The 22,738-nt window shown below is 48.1% G+C and overlaps 1 protein-coding gene across 2 annotated transcripts; it reads left to right on the top strand.

Annotated features, from left to right (window-relative positions):
* Positions 1-1,916: 1,916 nt before the first annotated feature.
* BPIFA2 (BPI fold containing family A member 2) lies at positions 1,917-21,535 on the top strand. 2 transcript variants are annotated; one of them, XM_032142244.2, is made up of 9 exons: positions 1,917-2,049; positions 9,278-9,449; positions 13,075-13,219; positions 14,223-14,330; positions 15,550-15,702; positions 18,266-18,347; positions 19,721-19,784; positions 20,643-20,720; positions 21,347-21,535. In XM_032142244.2, the coding sequence occupies exons 2-8, from the start codon at positions 9,293-9,295 to the stop codon at positions 20,681-20,683; spliced, it is 750 nt and encodes a 249-aa protein (XP_031998135.1). In that variant the 5' UTR covers positions 1,917-2,049; positions 9,278-9,292; the 3' UTR covers positions 20,684-20,720; positions 21,347-21,535. The 2 variants fall into 2 exon arrangements, with proteins under 2 accessions (XP_031998135.1, XP_031998134.1); XM_032142243.2 differs by lacking the exon at positions 1,917-2,049 and adding an exon at positions 8,306-8,356.
* The last annotated feature ends 1,203 nt before the right edge of the window (positions 21,536-22,738 follow it).

Genomic DNA, 22,738 nt, shown 5'->3' with positions numbered 1-22,738 from the left:
GATCCTCTGGCAGCGAGAGGAGCTGCAGGAGGTGGTGGGTGTCTGCGGCCTGGAGTGGGGAGACCCTACTATGTCTTGGCTGAGTCTCTCATGCCCTCTGGCCTCAGTTTCCCCACAGGTACCACAGGGATTGGGATGTTTGAAGTGGAACGCCTTCACAGTCCCCTGGTTCTCTGGAGGAAAATGCAGTGCAACAGCCAAAAAGGCATATCCGGGAGGCTCCTGGGGTTGCGGGATGGGCCCTGCAGCAAGAGGAGGGCCCTAAGCTCCTGGGTGTCTCCCCATGCCCCAGCCAAAGCCACCCAGAGCTCAGTCCACGCTGGGCCTCCCTAGTGTCACTTGGATGCATGGCTGATGACACATACGACCATGTTTGTTTTCTTAACATTTTTGTCAGGACCGTCTTTGTGAACAACCTGAGGGCCCTGCAGGCTGCGGGGAGAGTCACATGGAGCCCGAGGGTGGCACAAGGAAGGCAGAGAAGAAGCAAGTGGAGCCGGCCTTCAGGGTTCCTGAGTCTCCACAGGCCCAGGGCACCTGTTCTTGGTCCAGCAATAAATGCTCAGATGGATGGCGAGGACTTGGGTCACCACAGGATCCACTATGGGAGGCTCCTGGGAAATATCGCCATCACGACATTCATTCTTTCAGGCAGTAAACGTAGCCAGGTCCCATTTGATATGAATCCGACCTGCAAATCTGCAGCAGTGTCCTGCAACATATTAAGTTTTACATGGTGAACAGAAAGTTAAATAAAACATCCCCTCCCCCCACCTTTTCCATTGTTAAGAACACACACCTAACTTGCTCAAGTCCCTCCCTTCTCAGGAAGAATAAAGGTCCCTTCTGTAATTCCACACTCCCTCCACCAACCTCCTTCCCTCTCTCGTCCCCTTTGCAGCCAAAGTTCCTTAGAGCTGTGCTTCTCCACCTTGAACACACACATGGGCCACCTGGGCTCTTGTTAAGATGCAGGTTCTAGAGCAGTTGGTCTGAACTAGGGAGAGGCCAGCGGTCCATGGGCCACCCTTTGAGCAGCATGCTTATTTTGGGTACATCCGCCCCACCAGCCATCTTGTTTTCACTGGTCGCCCCACCAAACTCGGCCTTACCAGGTCCTCCGTGATCACCAGGTAGAGGAAGCCAATGGACCATAGATGAGGTCAGCCTCATCTTGACCATAGCACACATATCACTTCCTCCTCCACGAATCCAGTTCTTCCTTTGGCCTTACTCCCCTGGCTCTCCTCCTCCTCCTCTGACCATTCTACCTCTGCCTTCTTTGCAGATGTAATATTTTCAAATTGGCCAACCAGTGGCTTCCTTCACTTTGGCCACTCTGATTGGTTCAGTGCTCAGCATGTAACCCCAGCAGGACCAAGAGAATCAGTCCTAGAACTTTTGAAGAGATATTAGAAAAGACATACTCTCTTCTGCTAGACTATTGAGAGAATGTGGACCTGAAGCTGTTGGTGGCCATCTCTGCCACCTCTTTGAGGAAGTCAGTTTGAGGAGAAAGCCAAGCCAAGTCATGGAAAGAAACAGAAGCCTGGAGATTTCTTTTGAGCACCTAGATTCAGCCATGCCTGAAACCCATTGGCCTGCTAGTTACATGAGCCAATGACTCTCTTTCACATCTAAGTCAGTTTGGGTTATGTTTTCAATTACAAATATAACCCAAAGAATCCTGACAAATGCAACTGACAAACATTTCAGTTTATTGGCAAGCCGTAGTGGGAAGCCAAAGATGAACCCCAGAGAGAACTCGGCCTCCTGGAGTTGACAATGGAGGAGAGACAGCTGTGGGTGTGTAGGCAAGGAAGACACCTGTTCAAAAATGACAAGGCAGAACGTGAGAAAAGGTCAGCTGGGTGGCTCAATGAAGGCTTTATATAAGAGGTGCTTGCAGGATGGGGAGAATTTGCAGGGGGGTGACATCCTCAGACCTGGCCCTTGGCACTGGGAAGAGTTGATGCAAAGAAATTCTGAGAGGCCAGAGAGGAGGCTTTGGGAATTATCCAGCAGAAACAGAGAAGTCTGACAGAGGTGGTAAGCCAAGACCCCACAGACACAAGTCCTTCGAGGGTCCCAGAAGAAAAGACAAGGAGCTATGGTACTTCTCCCACGGTTTTGGTTTTTTTGTTTTTTTGAGAGGAGTCTCGCTCTGTCGCCTAGGCTGGAGTACAATGGTGAGATCTTGGTTTACTTCAACCTCTGCTTCCCGGGTTCAAGTGATTCCCCTACCTCAGTCTCCCGAGTAGCTGGGACTACAGGCACCTGCCACCATGCCCGGCTAATTTTTGTATTTTTAGTAGAGATGGGATTTCACCATGTTGGGCAGGCTGGTCTCGAACTCCTGACCTCAGGTGATCCACCCGCCTCGGCCTCCCAAAGTGCTGGAATTACAGGCGTGAGCCACTGTGCCCAGCCTCTCCGGTGGTTTTTATTCCCCCTTTTGATTGAGTGGCCACCACACAATGCTCCAGGATTCTGCATTCCCCCTTTTATTTAATGCCTCCCCAGTCCCTACTGGCCAGGATTAGCACCGATTTTAGAGAGCAGAAGACACTATCTCAGACAGCAGCCATGCCTTGCCTAACATCACACAGCTGGCCAGTGGCGGAGTCTGGAATGAGGCTCTGCCCTCTTTCCCACCCTTAATCCTGCCGCTGGGCACGGCACTTCTGAGTTCTCTTTCCTGAGCACTTATGATGTGCCTCACACTGGGCTAACTCTTGTCCAGGCTTAAGTCCCAGACCAGCTATGTCAGGCAGATGATCATGGTCACCATTTTGCAAATGAGGAAATGGAGGCCCAGAGAGGCAATGTCACTTTTCCAGAGTCGCACAGCCAGAAAGCAGCAGGGTTAGGACCCAAACTGAGGTCCTGCTGGTTACCCAAAGCCCCTGCAAGACAAATATACCCAGACTTAGCCATGTTTTGGAATCCTCTCATCATTTGTCTTCTATATGATCTGTCTCCGCCTACCTCACAGTGTCATAGCACTTCCTCTTTCAACTCCCAAAGTGCTCAGTTCGACCCCATTCAGTGCTTAAAGGAAGGACCTTCACCAGGGCTGGGCACTGTGCCAGGGACAGCAGCTCCCCATTTGCTTGGGGCCATCAATGCACAGAAAATTTGCAAGAACTGCACGTGCTTTATGGAAAGTAATTGTCAGTGTGCGTGTTGGCCTCTGCCCCTGCCAGTGGGGTCTGAGGGCGGACACATGCGGGGGTGCTCTGTGGGGCCCATAGCCCCACATAGGACAGAACCCAGGTGAGACGCTCCGTAAGTGTGTGATGAATGAATGAATGACAGGATGGGTGGGTGGAGGGAAGGAAGGACTCTTCTTGCTGATTTTGGGTCTCATCTCCTACATTCATCTATTCAGTCTGTGGATTAACTTGCTTTTTTCACTTTAATTAACTGTGGTATTTACTGGGATCCACCAAAAGCCAGGCCCCAGGCTGGCTGCTGAGGACACGCAGATGGCAGAATCATGATCCCCAACCTTAAGGAGCCCCAGTCCAGCGGAGGCGAAAGGGCTAACCTACATCCCTTCAACCAATAAGCTTTTATGAAGGGATTTCTCTCACACAGGCTTAGGGCTGGGGGTGCTAGCGCAATGGAGATGAATCGGAAGGACCCACACAGCCCCGGGGAGATTCTGACGATTAGAATATAAATGGCAGTGCTGTCGGGCACGGTGGCTCATGCCTGTAATCCCAGCACTTTGGGAGGCTAAGGTGGGCGGATTACTTGAAGTCAGGAGTTTGAGACCAGCCTGGCCAAAAGGTAAAACCCCATCTCTACTAAAAATTCAAAAATTAGCAGGGCGTGGTGGTGCACGCTTGTAATCCCAGCTACTCAGGTGGCTGAGGCAGGAGAATCACTTGAACCCGGGAGGTGGAGGTTGCAGTGAGCCGAGATGGACTTTGTTTAAAAAAATATATATATATATAGTATAAATGGCAGTGCACTGTGAGTAGCTCAGAGCATGGACTCCGGAGCCAGGCTTTCTGAGTTCAAGTCCCAGCTCTGCCACTTACTAGGTGTGTGACCTTAGGCAATACACCTTAACCTCTCTGTGCCTCAGTTTCCTTGTTTATAAAATGGGAATAAGACAGTCCCTGCCTCTGGTTGCTGGGAGGAGTAAATGGAGAGACTACGCCTTCTTGCCAGACATGGGCCAATCGAAGCAGCTCGCCTACTGCCCTGGAGTTGGCTTGTCTCTGGGACAAGGACTGAGCTTCAGACATCTTTGGCTCCATCACAGGGCTTGGGGTGCCCACTAAAGGGTTGTCAAAAGCATGAGTGGCTCCAGCAGAAAATAATTTGCACTTGTAAAGTGGATGAACAATAAATAAATGGACAGATGACTAAGTACAGAGCCAGGCCCACTTTAGCAGGGAGGAACTGGAAGATGAGACAGGGCACAGACAGATTGAGGGGCCAAATTCCAGGGAGTGAGGTGAGAACAGGGAGGGACCCAGAGAGCTCGCTCATGTCAAGACGCCCACCCACCTGGGGAAGACAGAAAGTCAGTGCCCATGAGGGGAACCAGACCCTGTGCTGGGTACTGGGACCTTGGAGATAGTGTGGTCTTGCCCTCAGAGAGTGGGACTGGTGGGACGTGGCTGGCCTTCCTCCCTCCCTTCTTCTCTTCCTCTTCTCCTCCCTCTCTTCTCTCTCCAGATCCCCACTCTCTCTTTCTTTGTTCCTTCTCTCTCTCCTTTCCTGCCTTTCTTCCCTCCCTCCTTCCCTCTCTTTCCTTCTTTCCCTCCCTCTCTCTTTCCTTCCTCTTTTTTCCTCCTTCTCTCTCTCTTCTTCCTTTCGTTCTACCTTTTTTCCTGCCACAAACATCATTTGACTCCTGCGGTAGACCAGACCCTGTGCCAGCTCTGGGGGAACGAAGGTGAAGGAAGACAAGGTGCCCAGACTTCAAAGGACCCAGGGGAGCACCCTGACCCAGTGAAAACTCCTTTAAATTTTCTCTGGGAGTGTTGGATAAAGCATTCAGGGAACATTCCATGGGACAGGAGGAAGAAGACTCCAGCCTGCAGTGGGGCAAGGCCCCCTCCATCAGTCAGTCCATAGGAAGTGGTTCTCCATATTCTAGGGGCAGGACGTGAGGGGGGTCTATTAGTGTCCAGATGTGGAATCCGAGACTTAGGGAAATACTTGAGAGCTGAAAGAATAAAATGTGTCACCTCCGAAATCAGAAGAAAACCCGGCAAAGTCAAAATTACTAAAAGTTGAATTAAAGGTCTTCAGACTGTAACATTGTGACAACGTTATTAATTGCTCTATTTAGCAGTCACAGGAAGGACAGTAATGTGTGAACATGTTTTGTTGCTTTGATCTTTCTCATTTGCCCAGAATTCCTGAGTAGGCAGTTCAAGTGTGAGAAACTAGGACCTACTAGAAATTGGATGGATGATTCGTACTTGACTGATTTCACAGGCAAAATGGTGACAAGCCTTTCAGCAATTTTACTAGCAAAATAAGGCAATTACCTTTGATGGGTGCGATGGGAGTGCACATCTGTGTGTTTGTTATCTGGAGAAAGGGTGGGGGCTGCTTCTGTCCACGGGGAGAAGGAAGGTCAGTGGGGCAGTCTGGTCAGCTGAGCACCCCCCAGCCTGGCTGGCCCCTTGTGCAACCCCAGCCCTGTCACTTGCTTTCTCTGGTCTCAGTAGGCTGCGTGACCTCTTAGGCTGTTTCTAGCCAGGGCACTGAGCCAGGTATGGAAAAAGATACCAGCTGGGAGGTTAAGGCTGGGCCAGTGGGACCAGGAAGCTGCCCCAGCTGGGGATTAGCAGTCACGCCGGGGGGTAGGATGTCCTAGTCTTGGCACAGCTAATCTTTAATGCCTCGCTGGGAATTTTCAATAAGAAATTCATCTCGCGACCCTCATGGCTGGGGCCTTTGTCCCTAAGAGGCAAACATCTTCCATGTGAGAAGACTTTGTGTAACCTGGAGAGGGAAGAAGAGGAGGAGGAGGAGCATACAGGAGGAGTTGTCACTGCTTCTCTTTCCAGAATGACTCAGACCAGCCAGCCTGAACCTCGGGTGACCTCTGAAGATCCCGACCTCCCCACCCACCAAGGACCATATATTATATATTATATAATATTAATCTTATGACAGATGCTCCTCATTTTATTTTATTTTTGTCTGTTTGTTTGAGACGGAGTTTCGCTCTTTTGCCCAGGCTAGAGTGAAGTGGCACAATCTTGGCTCACTGCAACATCCACCCCCTGGGTTCAAGTGATTCTCCTGCTTCAGCCTCCAGAGTAGCTGGGATTACAGGTGCCTGCCCCCACACCTGACTAGACTTTGTAATTTTAGTAGAGACAGGGTTTCACCATGTTGGCCAGGCTGGTCTCGAACTCCTGACCTCGGGTGATCTGCCCTCCTTGGCCCCCCAAAGTGCTGGGATTACAGGCATGAACCACCACACCTGGCCAGATGGTCCTCATTTTATAATGGATTGTGTCCCAATAAACCCATAGTAAAGTTGACATATTGAAGTCAAACCATCGTAACCCGGGACCATATGTGCACATATTCATCAGCATCATCTTCGCCATCTTTACTGTTGCTGTGCATCAAGGGCCTACCCTATGCTAAACCTTCATGGGTGTTACACTACTTTGACCTCACAGCATGCCCATGAGGTGGGCACTGTTCTTAGTCCCATTTCACAGGCAAAGAGCCTGAGGCTCAGCAAGGTGCAGTCTCTGGCCCAGGTCACATGGCCAGCAACCAGCAGAGAGCAAGTATTCAAGCCCAGGACAGCCCAAGCCCAGTGCCAGGCTCTGAGCACTGCCCTCAAAGCCCCTCACCATCGTTTTGATTTCCTAGGTCCTTGCCTGTCCACCATGCCTCTGAGATCCAGGAACAGGGTGTTTACCCATTTTACAGATGAGGCAACTGAGGCCTGGGCCAACACCAGGTCTCGAGGTCACTGCATCATGCTCAACACCCTGGGCTGTGTTCCTGGGCTGGGACAAACTGCCTTCACAAGATTTCAGCACTGCCCTTGGCTCTGTGCTTCACAACTGGAGGAAGAGCGGGGCTCAGACGTTTGCAGAACCCAGTGTCAGGCAGCCAGGGAAGGAGGTATGACAACCATTCAAGACCACAGGCAAGACCACAGCAGGGGTCTAATGGTCTGGGCTCTTGGGGCCTGGCCATCACCTTCTCCCTGCAGCCGCCCAACTCTGTGCTGTAACAGTGGAGCCATGGTCAGCGTAGGAACAGCCAGCTCCTGGAGCCACTGGTCTTGTCCCACCCTTTGCTTGGTTGCATCATTTTGAGGACAGGCCCCCCAGGTCCTTGCTGAATTGCAGAGCAGAACGGCAGAGACCCACGGTGACCCTGAGCTCTGTGCCAGTCCTTCCCAGCCTGAGGCCAAGTGGGCACCCACCCGAGTTTCCTGTGCTGTTCCGGGTTGACACAGGCCAAATGCAGCAGGCGTTACAACCAACCCAAACATCAGTGGCCGAAGCAAAAACAGGATATTCAGGCCCAGGGACTCTCCCTCTCTGCTAACTGACCCCAGCCTGATATGGGTGGAAGGGTCTTCCCTGGTGGCCCAAATGCCTGGTTCCTGTCCTTGCAAGTATGGACAAGCCACCTCCCTCTCTGAACTTCAGCTTTCTCAACTGGAAAATGGAGTTCTGAAAACCTGCCTTACAGAGTTTTCATAAAGACTAACAGAAAAATGCATCTAAAGTGCCCTTTAGGGACACCAAGCCCAGTGTCAGCACAAGCAGCTGCCAGGCATCTGCTGCCCCTGCTGGAAGCAGACCCCTGGGGGCAGGACGCTGTGCACTGGGATGCTGTCTGACTCCTTGTGGGCCACAATTCTAGACCCATCTCTGTCCCTGTCTTGCTGAATGACCCCAGGCTGGTGGCTTCCCCTCTCTGAGCCTCAGTTTCCAAATGATGACGGAGTTAGACTGGATGGTCATTATGGGTCCTCCTGCCAGGACATTCTCCAGTTCATTCATTCTCGGTCTTCTCCCCAAACCTCACCCACAAGCTACCCCCTTGGTAGCTGCAGGCTCCATGAGGACCTGGTCTTAGTCTTGGCAGAAAGCCCTCTCCATAGCCACCCATTTCAATTCAAGCATCCTAGGTGACCTTTGGGTTGGAAATCTCTCTCTCTGCTCATCCTGGAGAGGGGTTATTTTCCTTGGAGTGTCCTTGGATGATCCCAGAACCAAGGCTTGCTTCTGTGGGCAGCCTTCCATCCCATCTCCACCATATAAGAGCTGCCACCATTCAGCAGAATCCCAGCAGACTGTGCAGGGGGACAAGGATTTCATGAGCATCCTCCTCTAAACCTGTGAGTGGCGTGCTTTCCCCAGTGGCACCACACATGGTGGTCTTCAGAAGGCTTTGGTGGCAAGAGGCAGAGGGGTGGGATTGCTTGGCTTAGCTAATATTTTGAATATAGCAGAGATAATCAATATATCTCTAAATTTGCTCTAAATAGCAAGTTAGTGATGGGTACTCACTAAAGATTCCATTTCCCTCTGGGCAGTTCTTACTCCTGTTCTTCCCATGACTGTCTGGGTGTCAAGACAAATAGCAAATCAGAGCAAATTTAGAGCTCTATAGATTATATTAAAATAAGTGTCAAACTAATGAACAATGCAGGGTCATGAGGTGGTCTCCACTGATTTGTTCATACTTTTATTCAACAAATATTTATTCGTTTACTGTACTGTACTAGGTGCAGGCTTTTTACTGGCGCCTGAGGATTTGACAGTGAAATAAGTCACAGTCCTTCCCCTAAGGAGTTCACAGCCTGGTAGGAAAGGTGGTCAAATCATCAGGGAAGTGTTACCCAGGACCTTGATCAGGATAACGAAGGCAGCAAGGTGGGACTCCCCCAACCTAGAATCTGAGGAGGGGCCTACAGTAGGCTTCACAGAGGGCATGATGTAGGAATTGACATAAGTGGAAAAGAAAAGAAGAAGAAAAATATTTTAGGCAGAGAAGACAGCGTATGAAAAGGAACTTTGTGTCAAGAATATGGGCTTGGAGTCAAGCTCGACTTTTCAAATCCCAGCTCCTCTGCTCACTGGCTGTGTGTCTCCGGGCAAGTTGCTGTAGCTTTCTGACCTTGGCTGCCCATTTGTAAAACAGGAAATAACCATATCTATCTTAATGGAATGCTAAATGTTAAGAGTGATGGGAACTCACTGAAGAGTCCATTTGCCTCTGGGAAATTCTCACTCCTGTTCTTCCCATGACTGTCCAGGTGTCAAGACAAAAGATGCTTCAGCTTTGGAAACTTGTTCTCCTGTGCGGCGTGCTCACTGGGACCTCAGAGTCTCTTCTTGACAATCTTGGCAATGACCTAAGCAATATCGTGGATAAGCTGGAACCTGTTCTTCACAATGGACTTGAGACAGTTGACAATACTCTTAAAGGTAAATCAACAAGGGTGATGAACAGTGTCACCTAAATTAGCCTCCTAAACACTATGCCTGCATTACCAGAGGCTGCCACCAGGGGCTACTCTTTATGGGTGGTTTACGGAGAAAAGTGGCTATTCAATTCCTGATTCATTCGTTTATCTTTCTAGAAACAAGCAATGCCACAGTGAATATCCTTTTACATATTATATCCTGATAAACGTGCATACGATAAATTCCTACACGTGGGATTTCAAAAGTTCAAAAACTATGCTGCTGACAAATAATCTCCTATGTTAACACTTTCTCCAACAGTCTACGAGAGTGCCTTTTTTCCCACTCCTTTTCCAGCACTGGGTATGGACAACTTTAAATATTCTGCCTGTCTCACAGATGAAAAGCTATAACTTATTTCACTTTGCATTCCTCTAATTATGAAGGAGCCCTCTTCTTTTTTCATATATTTACTATGTACTTACATATTTTAGCTTGAGGATTTTGTCTATATTCTTAGCATATTTTTCTTTTGGGTTGTTTAATATTCTTTTATTGACTTGTGTTAATTCAGTGAAAATTAAGGAAATTATCCCTACCTAGCCTTGGTATCTGTAAAGCTACCTACCTTTATATTTATTTATACCTCCTTTTTATGCTAACCTATTAAAATAACTTGGCTTTCTTTTTGTTTTATGGAAACATTAGCAGCACATCAAAAACAGTTTTTGTAGGAGGAGGTAACTTCTGCAAATGGCTGCCTTTCAAACCTTGTCAAGGGCTTAGGTAACTTTCAAAGATGCAGAAAGGACTCACACTCTAATTTCACAGCTGAGAAAACTGAGGCCCAGAGACAGCAATGTCTAAACCAAAGTCACCTCGTGAGTTATACGATCAGATGTAGTTATATCACCAATTTTATTTAAAGTGTCATTCTCTGAATCATTATAACTAGGTAGATATCGTCCATTACAGAGCCAAGTTACGATATTATGATTACATCTCTTTTCTTATACAGTATAGTCTTTTGTTTTTCCTTAAGTTAGTAATTGCCCTGTTGTTTCTCATTTGAATTATTTTCTTCTCATATATACTTAATTATTTTCATGAGCATCATCCTGTATCTATCATGACATTTATTATTTTTTGAGACAAGGTCTCACTCTGTCACCCACGCTAGAGTACACTGCCAGCCTCAACCTCCTGGGCTCAACTGATCCTCCCACCTCAGCCTCCCCAGTAGCCGGGACTACAGGTGCACACCACCACACCTGGCTAAGTTTTACATTTTTTGTAGCGATGGAGTCTCACCATTTTGCCCAGGTTGGTCTCGAACTCCCAGGCTCAAGTGGTCCTCCTGCCTTGGCCTCCCGAAGTACTGGGATTACAGGCGTGAGCCACCACACCCAGTCATGACATTTATTCTCATCCCCCTGTTCTCCAGAGACCTATCATAAAGACACTTTGTCCTCCTCCTCCTATAAGAATTATTGCTTTCTTTTGGTGCAATTGCTTTTGGTGTCATGAAGTCTTTGCCCATGCCTATGTGAATGGTATTGCCTAGGTTTTTTATGGTTTTGGGTTTTACTTTTAAGTATTTAAACAATCTTGAGTTAATTTTTTAATAAGGTGTAAGGAAGGGATCCAGTTCCAGTTTTCTGCATATGGCTAGCCAGTTTTCCCAGCACCATTTATTAAATACAGAATCCTTTCCCCACTGCTTGTTTTTGTCAGGTTTGTTGAAGATCAGATGGTTGTAGACATGTGGTGTTATTTCTGAAGTCTCTGTTCTGTTCCATTGGTCTATATGTCTGTTTTGGTACCAGTACCATGCTGTTTTGCTTACTGTATCTTTGTAGTATAGTTTGAAGCCAGGTAGCATGATGCCTCCAGCTTTGTTCTTTTTGCTTAGGATTGTCTTGCTATATGTGCTCTTTTTTTGGTTCCATATGCAATTTAAAGTAGTTTTTTTTTTCTAATTCTGTGAAGAAAGTCAATGGTAGTTTGATGGGAATAGCAATGAATCTATGAATTACTTTGGGCAGTATGGCCATTTTCACCATATTGTTTTTTCCTATCCATGAGCATGGAAAATTGACAAATGAGATCTAATTAAACTGAAAAGCTTCTGCACAGCAAAAGAAACTAGTATTAGAGTGAACAGGCAACCTGCAGAATGGGAGAACATTTTTGCAATCTATCTATCTGACAAAGGCCTAATATCCAGAATCTACAAGGAACTTAAACAAATTTACAAGAAAAAAACAAACAACCCTATCAGAAAGTGTGCAAAGGATATGAACAGACACTTCTCAAAAGAAGACATTTATGTGGCCAACAAACATATGAAAAAAAGCTCATCATCACTGATCATTAGAGAAATGCAAATCAAAACCACAATGAGATACCATCTCACACCAGTAAGAATGGCAGTTATTAAAAAGTCAGGAAACAATAGATGTTGGCAAGGCTGTGGAGAAATGGGAACACTTTTGCCCTATTGGTGGGACCATAAATTAGTTCAACCATTGAGGAAGACAGTGTGGTGATTCCTCAAGGATCTAGAACCAGAAATACCATTTGACCCAGCAATCCCATTACTGGGTATATCCCCAAAGGAATACAAATCATTCTACTATAAAGACACATGTACACATATGTTTATTGCGGCACTATTTACAATAGCAAAGACATGGAACCAACCCAAATGCCCATCAATGACAGACTGGATAAAGAAAATGTGGTACATATACACCATGGAATACTATGCAGCCATAAAAAAGAATGAGATCATGTCCTCTGCAGGGACATGGATGAAGCCAGAAGCCATCATCCTCAGCAAACTAACACAGGAACAGAAAACCAAACACTGCAGGTTCTCATTCATAAATGGGAGTTTAATGATGAGAACACATGGACGCAGGGAGGGGAACAACACACTGGGGCCCTTTGGGGGCTTGGGAGCAAGGGGAGGGGGAGAATTAGGACAAATACCTAATGCATGTGGGGCTTAAAACCTAGATGACGGGTTGATAGGTGCAGCAAACTACCATGGCACATGTATACCTATGTAACAAACCTGCACGTTCTGCACGTGTATCCCGGAACTTAAAGTCAAAAAAATAATAGTAACAATTATTGCTTTGTGGGCCTGCTGCAAAGCTGTCATTCTGGGACTCTCATTTGCCAGTTTCATGGATTGGAGCCATTTTTTCTCCTTGAGTCTAGATTTTTCATTTCTTGAGTGTATTCTCTCATTCTTTCTGGTTTTTCAAACTCACGTGAGCATCTAACATAGCACAATAGACCCCTAAGTCACTCCTAGACACTGGTGTACAATCAATATCAATTGCCTGGCCAATTGGTTGATTGCACTGTTGATAAATAATCAGTATATATTATTAATAGTACAGAGGCAGCACGGAGGAAACAAGAGTTCCCTGGCTGTGTGGTTAGACACATTTCTTAACCATCTAGAGCCTTTATTTCCTTAGCTATAAAAAAGCAGGCAATGACAATATCTACTTCACTAAGTTGTTATAAAGATTAAATGAAATAACATAGGCAAACAGTCTTACCCGGTACCGGAGCACTGTAGCTACTTCGTAAGTGGTGCATGACACAAAATGGCGATTATTTTTGGCAGGCGTCCTTGAGAAACTGAAGGTCGACCTAGGGGTGCTTCAGAAATCCAGTGCTTGGCAACTGGCCAAGCAGAAGGCCCAGGAAGCTGAGAAATTGCTGAACAATGTCATTTCTAAGCTGCTTCCTACTAACACGGACATTTTTGGGTGAGTTGGTGCTTCAGGGTGGAGATCTTTGCTCTACGAAAAGGGAAAACATATCTTTGAGGAGGTAAGTTTAAGATGAAAGACAGATGGACAGGCCTCATTTCCCTCCCACAGAGCCAAGGTGGTCTGAGCGAGGCCAGACCCACCAGAGCTTGAGTAAATTAGAGGCAGGGCTACAGGGTCAATCTGGGCATCTTATGGGTTCGGGCTTCCGTGTTCTTTAATTTCAGGGTCAGGGTGAAGGTTATATTCATCCTTACCTCTACCTGTTTGCTGGTACACAAAGTCCCTTTCCAAGGAATAAAACTTTTCTTTTCCATATATAACTGGGGGTAAAAGCCCAGATCCCCTTAGGGGAAGGGAAACTGGAGTCTTTGCCACATAACCCCAGGCAGTGGATCCACTCATATACTTTTATTATTATTATTGTTATTATTATTATTTTTTGAGATGGAGTTTCACTCTTGTTGCCCAGGCTGGAGTGCAATGGCACAATCTTGGCTCACTACAGCCTCACCTCCCAGGTTCAAGCGATTCTCCTGCCTCAGCCTCCTGAGTAGCTGGGATTAGAGGCATGCACCACCACGCCCGGCTAATTTTGTATATTTAGTAGAGACGGGGTTTCCTCCATGTTGGTCAGGCTGGTCTCGAACTCCCGACCTCAGGAGATCTGCCTGCCTCGGCCTCCCAAAGTGCTGGGATTACAGGCGTGAGTCACTGTGCCCGGACCCACTCATGAACTTTTAAAGTCAGACAGTTCTGGCCTCAAAATCTGCCTCTGGCACTTACTCCCCTAGGAATCTGGGGGAAAATCACACGAGCCTGAGCCTCAGTGTGCTGTGCATAAAATGGAGAGAATCAAACCTCTGAAAAGGGCTATAGTGAAGACTAAAGAAGGCAAGGCTGACGAGACCCAAGCGCTCAGCTCGAGGCCGGCCCAGGGAAGTGCTTGGCAAGTGGCTATCATGAGGAGTGACGAGGGTGAATTGTGGGTTTCACACAGGTTGAAAATCAGAGACTCCCTCATCTTGGATGTCAAAGCTGAACCAATCGATGATGGCAAAGGCCTTAACCTGAGCTTCCCTGTCACCGCGAATGTCACTGTGGCCGGGTGAGTATGCACTAGAATCTGAGATTTGGGAAAGGCAGTGCAACCTGGCCGATGGATGCCCAACCTGGGAATTAGGCACCTCCTCCTGCTGCTGGGTGGCCTTGGGTCTCAGTTTCCCAATCTGTGAGTGAGAGAACCCTTCTGGGTCTAAGATCTCAACCCTTAAAATGTTCTAGAGAACTCTGGCCATAACCAAGTGTCTTTTAAAAACAATGCTCCATTGAATATAGATTTGAAATCATGACATTTATCTGGTTTTAAAATTTGACAAGTTGAGGAAACAAACATTTATCATTCTTTGGCAAAATTTCCTCCAGCATTATTTTGTCTGTCAAGATTCTCTCTAAGTTGCAGTGACCATTACAGAAAAATTCATACAATAATACACAGTGTATAATAAAGTGTGTGTGTGCAAAAGATAAGTTTAAACTCTTTTAAGTTTAGCTGGGAGTGGTGGCTTATACCTGTAATCCCAGCAATTTGAGAAACTGAGGTGGGAGGATTGCTTGAGCTCAGGAGTTCGTGACCAGCCAGGACAATATGACAAAACCCTGTCTCTACAAAAAATACAAAAATTAACCAGGTGTGGCGGCACACGCCTGTAGTCCCAGCTACTTGGGAGGCTGAGGCAAGAGGATTGCTTGAGCCAGAGAGGTCGAGGCTGCAGTGAGCCCTGATTGCATCACTGCATTCCAGCCTGGGCGACAGAGTGAGACCCTGTCTCACAAAAAATAAAAAATTTTAATTTTAAAGGAGATAGACAAGAAGTGAGCATATGTGAAAGCACTTCTGTAAACTACATGCACTAATGATGCCACCCATTATTTAGCTATGAGATCTTGGGATAGTTACTTAACCTCTCTGTACCAAGGTCTCCTCATTCAGAAAATAGGGATAGTAATAAATGAATCCCGGTAAAATACTTTTTTAAAGTACCTACACATAAATTGTTGTCAATAAATGTTAACTATTATTATTTTACCTATTAGTGTAATGCTGTATAAAAAATTCATATGAGCTAAACCCAGTGGCCAGGCGAAGAAGCCCCTAATATAAACATGTAAATCTCACAGAGGATATGGACCATGTTGACATTACCTGGGCCATGTTGACATTACACATAGACATTCTGACTCATGTCCACACAGGTGGAGGAACCCAACTGGGCAACAGGCAGGAACTTCTAGACTTTGTTCACTGTGCATCTAACTTCCTGCAGGCCCATCATTGGCCAGATTATCAACCTGAAAGCCTCCTTGGACCTCCTGACTGCAGTCAGAATTGAAACTGATCCCCAGACACACCAGCCTGTTGCCATCCTGGGAGAATGCGCCAGTGACCCAACCAGCATCTCACTTTCCTTGCTGGACAAGTAAGTCCCATTCATCTTAGCAGAGCTGGGCTCTCAGGGAACTTGAGGACCCCTAATTTCAGCTCTAGTCCTATACCTAAGAGGAGGCCTAGTGGTGAAAGTGTTCAGGCTCTGGAGTCATGTTGACCTTGGTTTAGACGTCAGCTCTGCCACTAACTTGTAACTTTATCACCAACTTGGCCCAAGCCTGTTTTCACATCTGTAAACTGGGGATGTTCATAATTACTACTCACAGGCTTCTGGGATGACAAGATGAGAAAATACAAATATTTAGCACAGCCTGGAACATGCTGCCTCGCTGCCTGCTGGTTCTCTCCATTACTGAGACTGGAGTGTTGAGCTCCCCACCATAATCATGGATTTGTTCATTTCGCCTTTCAACTCTGTCAGTTTCTGCTTCATACCCTTTGGAGCTCTGTTGTTAGGTGCATGCACATTAGGATTGCTATGACTTCTTGGAGAAGTGTCCCCTTTATTGTTATGTAATGTCCCTCAATAATAATAATGATAACGATAAAATTATATTTACCTTCTTGCCTCCAGTTGGGAGGGAGAGGGGAAAGTGCCTGCCACGGGCTCTAATTTCAGATTGTCCCCAAATCATCCTCCACCCAGTGGAAATTTCCTGAAAGGAGATCTTGAAAACTTAGTCCTCTCCATTTGACTCATTGATCCCTTTTAATCCATAAAATCTACATCTTAAGCTCTGTGCTTGAAAGGGCAGGTTTGACCCAGGCAAGAGGGTGGAAGGAGAGTGATGCTGGCCGATGGCTGGGAAAGGATGAACGACCCAGAAGCTGAGGGCTGGGGCTACTTGGCCTTGGCCAGGAACAAGGCTGGGTCCTCAGCTCTCAGCCCCAGTGGCCATGAGCAGAGGACACTCCACTCGCCCTGCACCGAGGGATGAGAACACAGGTTGCTCAAAGACACCTGAAAACTAAAGAAAGTTTCCATAGCCTGATGTGAGTTGCGAAGGCCAGGGTGTAAATTCAGAGGCCGGAGCCTGGCTGGGTGCTATCTTCCCAAGTAGCCTCAGGGACTCCATCCTGCTGCACTGGGTCTGTGCCCACATCTGTGAGATGGCACCACTCTGCAGCTTCAGATCCTCCCAGGGCCTTTCTTTGCACTTGTGGTTTAATCCCAAGTGCTCCCCATGGTCATGAAGGCGCTGTTTGATCTGGCCCCACCCTTGTATCCCTGCACCCTCCCCTTACTCACTGTGCCCAGATACAGTGGCCTTTGTGCTGTGTCTCAGATAGGCTCTTTCCCAGCTTAAGACCTTTGCATGGGGTGCTCTGGCTACGTAGAGCACCTTCTTCTCACTCCACTTTGATGGACTTTTGCATCCTTCAGGGCCTTCACAGGGCTCCTCCTATTCTCTCTCGTAAGAGTCTAACTCTTGCCTTTAAAGCACTTGTCACAAGTTCTCAATATATATTTAATTGTATGTTCACTTCTTTCATTCTTTCAGCCAAAAATGTATTGAGGCTGGGCATGGTGGCTCCACACTGGTAATCCCAGCACTTTGGGAGGCTGAGGTGGGCGGATCACTTGAGGTTAGGAGGAGTTCAAGACAGCTTGGCCAACATGGCAAAATCCTGTCTCTACTAAAAATGCAAAACTTAGCCGGGGGTGGTGGCGGGTGCCTGTAATCCCAGCTACTCGGGACGCTGAGGCACAAGCATTGCTTGAACCCAGGAGGCAGAGGTTGCAGTGAGCCGAAATCGTGCCACTGCACTCCAGTCTGGGTGACAGAGCAAGACATTGTCTCAAAAAAAAAAAAAAGTGTATTGAGCATCTGCTATGTGCCAGGCAGGCACCATTCTGGGCTGTGGAGAACTGATTGGTGATGACAGACAAGGTCCCTGTTCTTGCAGAGCTTACCTAAGGGAAAGCTAAGCTGCCCTGGATCTGTGTCCACATCTGTGAAATGACACCACTCTACAGCTCCAAATCCTCTCAGGGCTTTTCTTTGCACTTTGGATCCAGTCCAACCTAAATTCAGTCCATCAGTAAAGAACGCTCCGGGGAAATATGAGTCCTGCACAAAGCATTACCCTTAACTGGGCACTGTGATAGCAAAGCTCTCTCTTAGGTAAGTAGTCAGGGAGGGATGCCCTGAGGAGGTGGCAATTATACTAAGAGTTGAAGGTGGGAGGAGCCAACTTTGGCAAGATTTGTTTAGGTACCACATTAGGGTATGTTTGGACCCTTAATGCTTAGGTACCAGGTTAGGGGATGTTTGTACTTTGCTTATTCGGTATCCTCAGGGCCCAGCTATGTTCCTGGTGCATAGTTGGTGCTCTGTAAATATGGGTTGAATGAATGAACGAATAAGGTCTCTGTGCTGAGAATTTCATGAGGCACTGGGGTGAGCCGCTGGTCAGATGTGGGATTCTAAGTGATGATCCATGTGGATGGGAGGCTCTGTCTGTAGTTAGAAAGGTGTCTCCGTGTCCCTGGGGTTTATCTGACTCCACAGCATTCCCCCCCTCAACTTCTTGGCAGTTCCCCCATCTCTTGCCCACTTGACCAGACTTTAACAGTTCCCTGTGTTTTCCAGACACAGCCAAATCATCAACAATTTCTTGAATAGCGTGATCAACACGCTGAAAAGCAGTATATCCTCCTTGGTGCAGAAGGAGGTGAGTCTCCCACTCCTTGGGGCCCAGATCCAGGCCTGGTGGGGGCAGGTGGGGGAATTTGCAGGCCTGGCTGTATCCTCTGAGCCCTTTTCCTTCGGAGGTGAAAGCTTCTCCTGAGGAGGTCAGCTGGAGCTTCCTCCTCTACTAATCAGCCTGGTGGGTAGCAGGGGAGAACAGAGACCTGACATTAGCTGAAATTGCCAGGTTCCAAACTTGAGCCACTCACCATATCCACGCACTACCAATATGCTTTTGTAGCTAACATCTTCAACACAATTTTACTTAAATACGTTTCTTTAGAAGCATTTATTTTTGAAAATAAAACTTTATATCCCTATCAAAAATAGAAAATTAATATCACATATCATACAATCAATGGACTTATAAAATACTTTTAATTTTTTTTTCCATCTGTGCATCATCCAAAACCATAGGTACCATGTGCAGGATTACTAGGCCCAAAATTGCAGAGATTCTAAATCAGTCATTCTGGAAGGGGACCCAGGAATGTGGGTTTATAAAAGAAAAATCCTCCGGATGGCTCTGTGACCCCCTGAACTGGAGTTTAGTTCTATTCCAAAAGCGATCCTCCACCAGCTTCAGCCTCAGCTGGGCACTTGATTGGAATGCGGAATCTCAGGCCCCACCCCAGACCTGCTGAATTGCAATCTGTGGGGAACTGTGTACACACAAGCGCGTGAGATACTCTGCTCTACAACCTCAGGGCAAATGCCTCAGGGCACCATTTGACCCTTTAAAATTCCAGGGTTCCAAAGTTCAACATGAGGATGTTAACACTCTAGAATGTAGATTTTTGAGGTCCTAGAATTCTAGTGTTCTAAGGTGTTAGGATTCTAACACCCTAGGGTTTCCAGATTTAAGACTGCTGGGATCCCATTGTTCTAAAATCCTAAGGTTCGGGCCAGGTGAGGTGGCTCATGCCTGTAATCCCAGGTCTTTTGTAGGTCAAGGTGGGCAGATCACTTGAGGTCAGGAGTTCAAGACCAGCCTAGCCAACATGGTGAAACCCTGTCTCTACTAAAAATACAAAAATTAGCCAGGCATGGTGGCACGTGCCTGTAAACCCAGTTTCTTGAGAGGCTGAGGCAGGAGAATCACTTGAACCTGGGAGGTGGAGGTCGCAGTGAGCAGAGATTGTACCACTGTACTCCAGCCTGGGCAAGACAGTGAGATTCTGTCTCAAAAAAAAAAAAATAAATTAAAACAAAATAAAATCCTAAGGTTCAAAGGTTCTAAGATCCCTAGAAATGAGCTCCTCTGTGGGTGGCAAGCAATTTGTTCCCAGCTGAGAAGAATGATCTGTTCTTCCTCCTTCTCCTGATCCTCCTCTTCCTCCTCTCTCCGGCTGTCAGATATGCCCACTGATCCGCATCTTCATCCACTCCCTGAATGTGAATGTCATTCAGCAGGTCATCGGTAAGTCAATGGGGAAGTTGGGACCTTCTGAGGCAGGCATGGAGCTCTGTGCCCACCCCATAAGGAGTTCTGATCAGGGGACCCTGGAGAAGCAGAAGGATCCACTGTCCTAAGCAAATTGGGAGCCATGGCTTCCCCTCCACAGGCACCTGGGGGCTCCCTTTGGCTTTTGGGTCTACAGGCATGGCCGGGGTTGCTGGGGAGAAATGGAGTAAGTAAAGCTGTCAAGACCCTGGAGGTGACCCTTCTATGAAAATAGCCACAAGTCAGCCAGGCGCAGTGGCTCACACCTGTAATCCTAGCACTTTGGGAGGCTGAGGTGGGCAGACCACTTGAGTTCAGGAGTTTGAGACCAGCCTGGGTGACATGGTGAAACCCCATCTCTACCAAAAAATACAAAATTAGCCAGGCATGGTAGCATGCACCTGGAGTCCCAGCTACTCAGGAGGCTGAGGAGGGAGGATTGCTTGAGCCTAGGAGGCGGACATTGCAGTGAGCTGACATCATGCCACCGCACTCCAGCCTGGGTGACAGAGTGAGATCCCCATCTCAAAAAAAGAAAAAAAAAAAAGAAGGAGAAGAAGAAAGGAAATAGCCACAAGTCCAGTCCCTTAGGCAGTCACTTTGTGCTCTGTACACACTATTTCACTGGATCCTTCCAACAACCCTGTGGGGTGGGTACTGTCATTGTACCCACTTTACGGATGAACAAACTGAAGCTCAGAGAGGTGGAGCAACATCCCTGGGGTCCCACAACTGTCAGGTTACCAGCTGGAGAGCGGCATCTTTTGGAGTCTGGTCTCTATTCAATTTTCCAGTGGCAGAGACTAAGGCCTGCTATTGATTTTGTTTCTTCAGATAATCTTCAGCACGAAACCCAGCTGCAAACCCTCATCTGAAGAGGATGAATGAGGAGGACCACTGTGGGGCATGCTGGTGAGGAGCTAGGCTCTGTGCCCCAATGCACAGGGGCCTATGGTGAAGCAAAAGTCAAGCATGGCTTCCCTTCTTTTTGTGTTAGAAGACTGTGCCTTCATCTCAGTCATAGACTGAGCCCTGGCCTCCATCCCAGGCTAGGCCCTGATTCTGGTCACACTCTGAACACTGAGCCTTAATCACTGAACTCTGATTCTGGCCCCAGACTGAGCCTGGATCCTGGTCACAGACTGAGCTTTGATGCCAGTTATTGACTGAGCCTTAGTCTTGGTCACAGACTGAGCCCCAACCTTGGCCTCAAATGGATCCATGATTCTGATCACATATTGGGCCCTGAACCTGACTCCAGTAGTGGCCTCCAATCAATCTTTTCACATCTGCCATTGTTCTGAAGGAGGGTGAGGGGAATGAAGATGAGTCAATGCCAGGTGCCAATGAAAGACCCCAAACCACAGGTGCCAGTTTCTTCTTCCCAGGACTTAAACCACATGGGGTATTGTGGGAAAGAGCTGGGACACTGGAGCCAGGTCAACTTGGGTCCCATCAAGTGCCCAGTGGATGACTGACAGCTGGGTGTAAGGGCAGCCTAGCTGCAAATGTCCTAACGCCCTATGGTCTCATTCCAGATTGGTTCCCAGTGGCTTGCCCCGCCCCCTTATAGCATCTCCCTCCGGGAAGCTGCTGCCACCACCTAACCAGGGTGAAAGCCTGAGTCCCACCAGAAGGACCTTCCCAGATACCCCTTCTCCTCACAGTCAGAACAGCAGCCTCTACACATGTTCTCCTGCCCCTGGCAATAAAGGCCCATTTCTGCACCCTTCTGTGTGGCTTGTTGCACTCCCTCCATTTGGGATTTGTTGGTGGGAACTGGGGAGGGAGGTTGGGGGCTGCAACTAGGGTGGGAGAGACCTGGATCCAGAGCTAGAAGTCTCAGTGAGAATATCCAGCCCCATCTCCCGGTTCTATAAAGGGGGCCACTGAGACACAGAGAGGGCAACAAACTAGCCCAAGTCACACAGCCAGTCTGTGGCAATAGCAGACCCCTGATCTATCCATTCACACATTCAACAGGTAGGTAGTGAACACCTACTCTGTGCCAGACAGGCAATGGGAACTGGAAAGTCACATTCTGGGGACAGCCCCACCCAGCGCTTTCCTCCATTCCTCTCCAGGGGCCCTGAGGATTCTTGGAGAATCAGGGGACACCTAGCCTGACTGGAGTCAGGAGTATAAGGCAGAGTGATGCAGGGTCAGAGGCCTGTGGCCCCATCTCCACCTGCCCTGTTAGCCCTGCTGCCCTCTAGGGGTCCCACTGGAGCAGAGATGTCTTTTCCAGGTGGTGCTGAGAGTTCTCAGTCTGTAGCACCCTCACCCACCCCTCCCATCACCTGAGAGCCTGTGCACCCACCTGCCAGGCTGCCTGGAGGCCCAGCCTCCCTAGTGAGGTTGAGAACCCTGGGATGCTCACCTATCCTATGGAGAACAGCTTCCCCCTCCACCCAAGGCCCCTCCATCCGCACCCCAGAATGCAGCTCGGCCCATGCTGCACCAGGCTATGGCAGAGACGGTATCACGCTGCTCACGGCAACACGTCATGGGGGACTGCCTTTGTGCGTCTCGCGGGCTCCATTGATTCCTTACCACACCCATGCACCAGGAGAGCCATTATCACACTCATTTGACAGAGGAGGACTCTGAGGCTGACGGAGGCAAAGTGATTCCTCCGGGTCACACAGTGAGCAAGGGGCAGAGCCAGGCTTTGAATCCACAGCTGTAGGACCCCTGAATTTACTACAAATGAAGACACTGAGGCACAAAGAGGGCCCAGGCTCAGAGAGGTGACATCCTGGCTTCCAGGCACTTTGGCCGCTACTCTTGCCAGCCTCCAGCAGGCTCCACTTCCCTGGCCCAGGACAGATGAGGTGCTCTGGGTGCTGTTCTTCTCCCCCATGTGTAGACCCTCGGCTCTTCTTTTGCTCTAGAAGGGGGAGGACACTGCCCGTTCCCTACCACCGCAT

The sequence above is a fragment of the Hylobates moloch genome, unplaced genomic scaffold (genome assembly GCF_009828535.3).
Source record: "Hylobates moloch isolate HMO894 unplaced genomic scaffold, HMol_V3 SCAFFOLD_21, whole genome shotgun sequence".
NCBI lineage: Eukaryota > Metazoa > Chordata > Mammalia > Primates > Hylobatidae > Hylobates > Hylobates moloch.
This window is presented reverse-complemented; position numbering and strand designations above follow the sequence as displayed.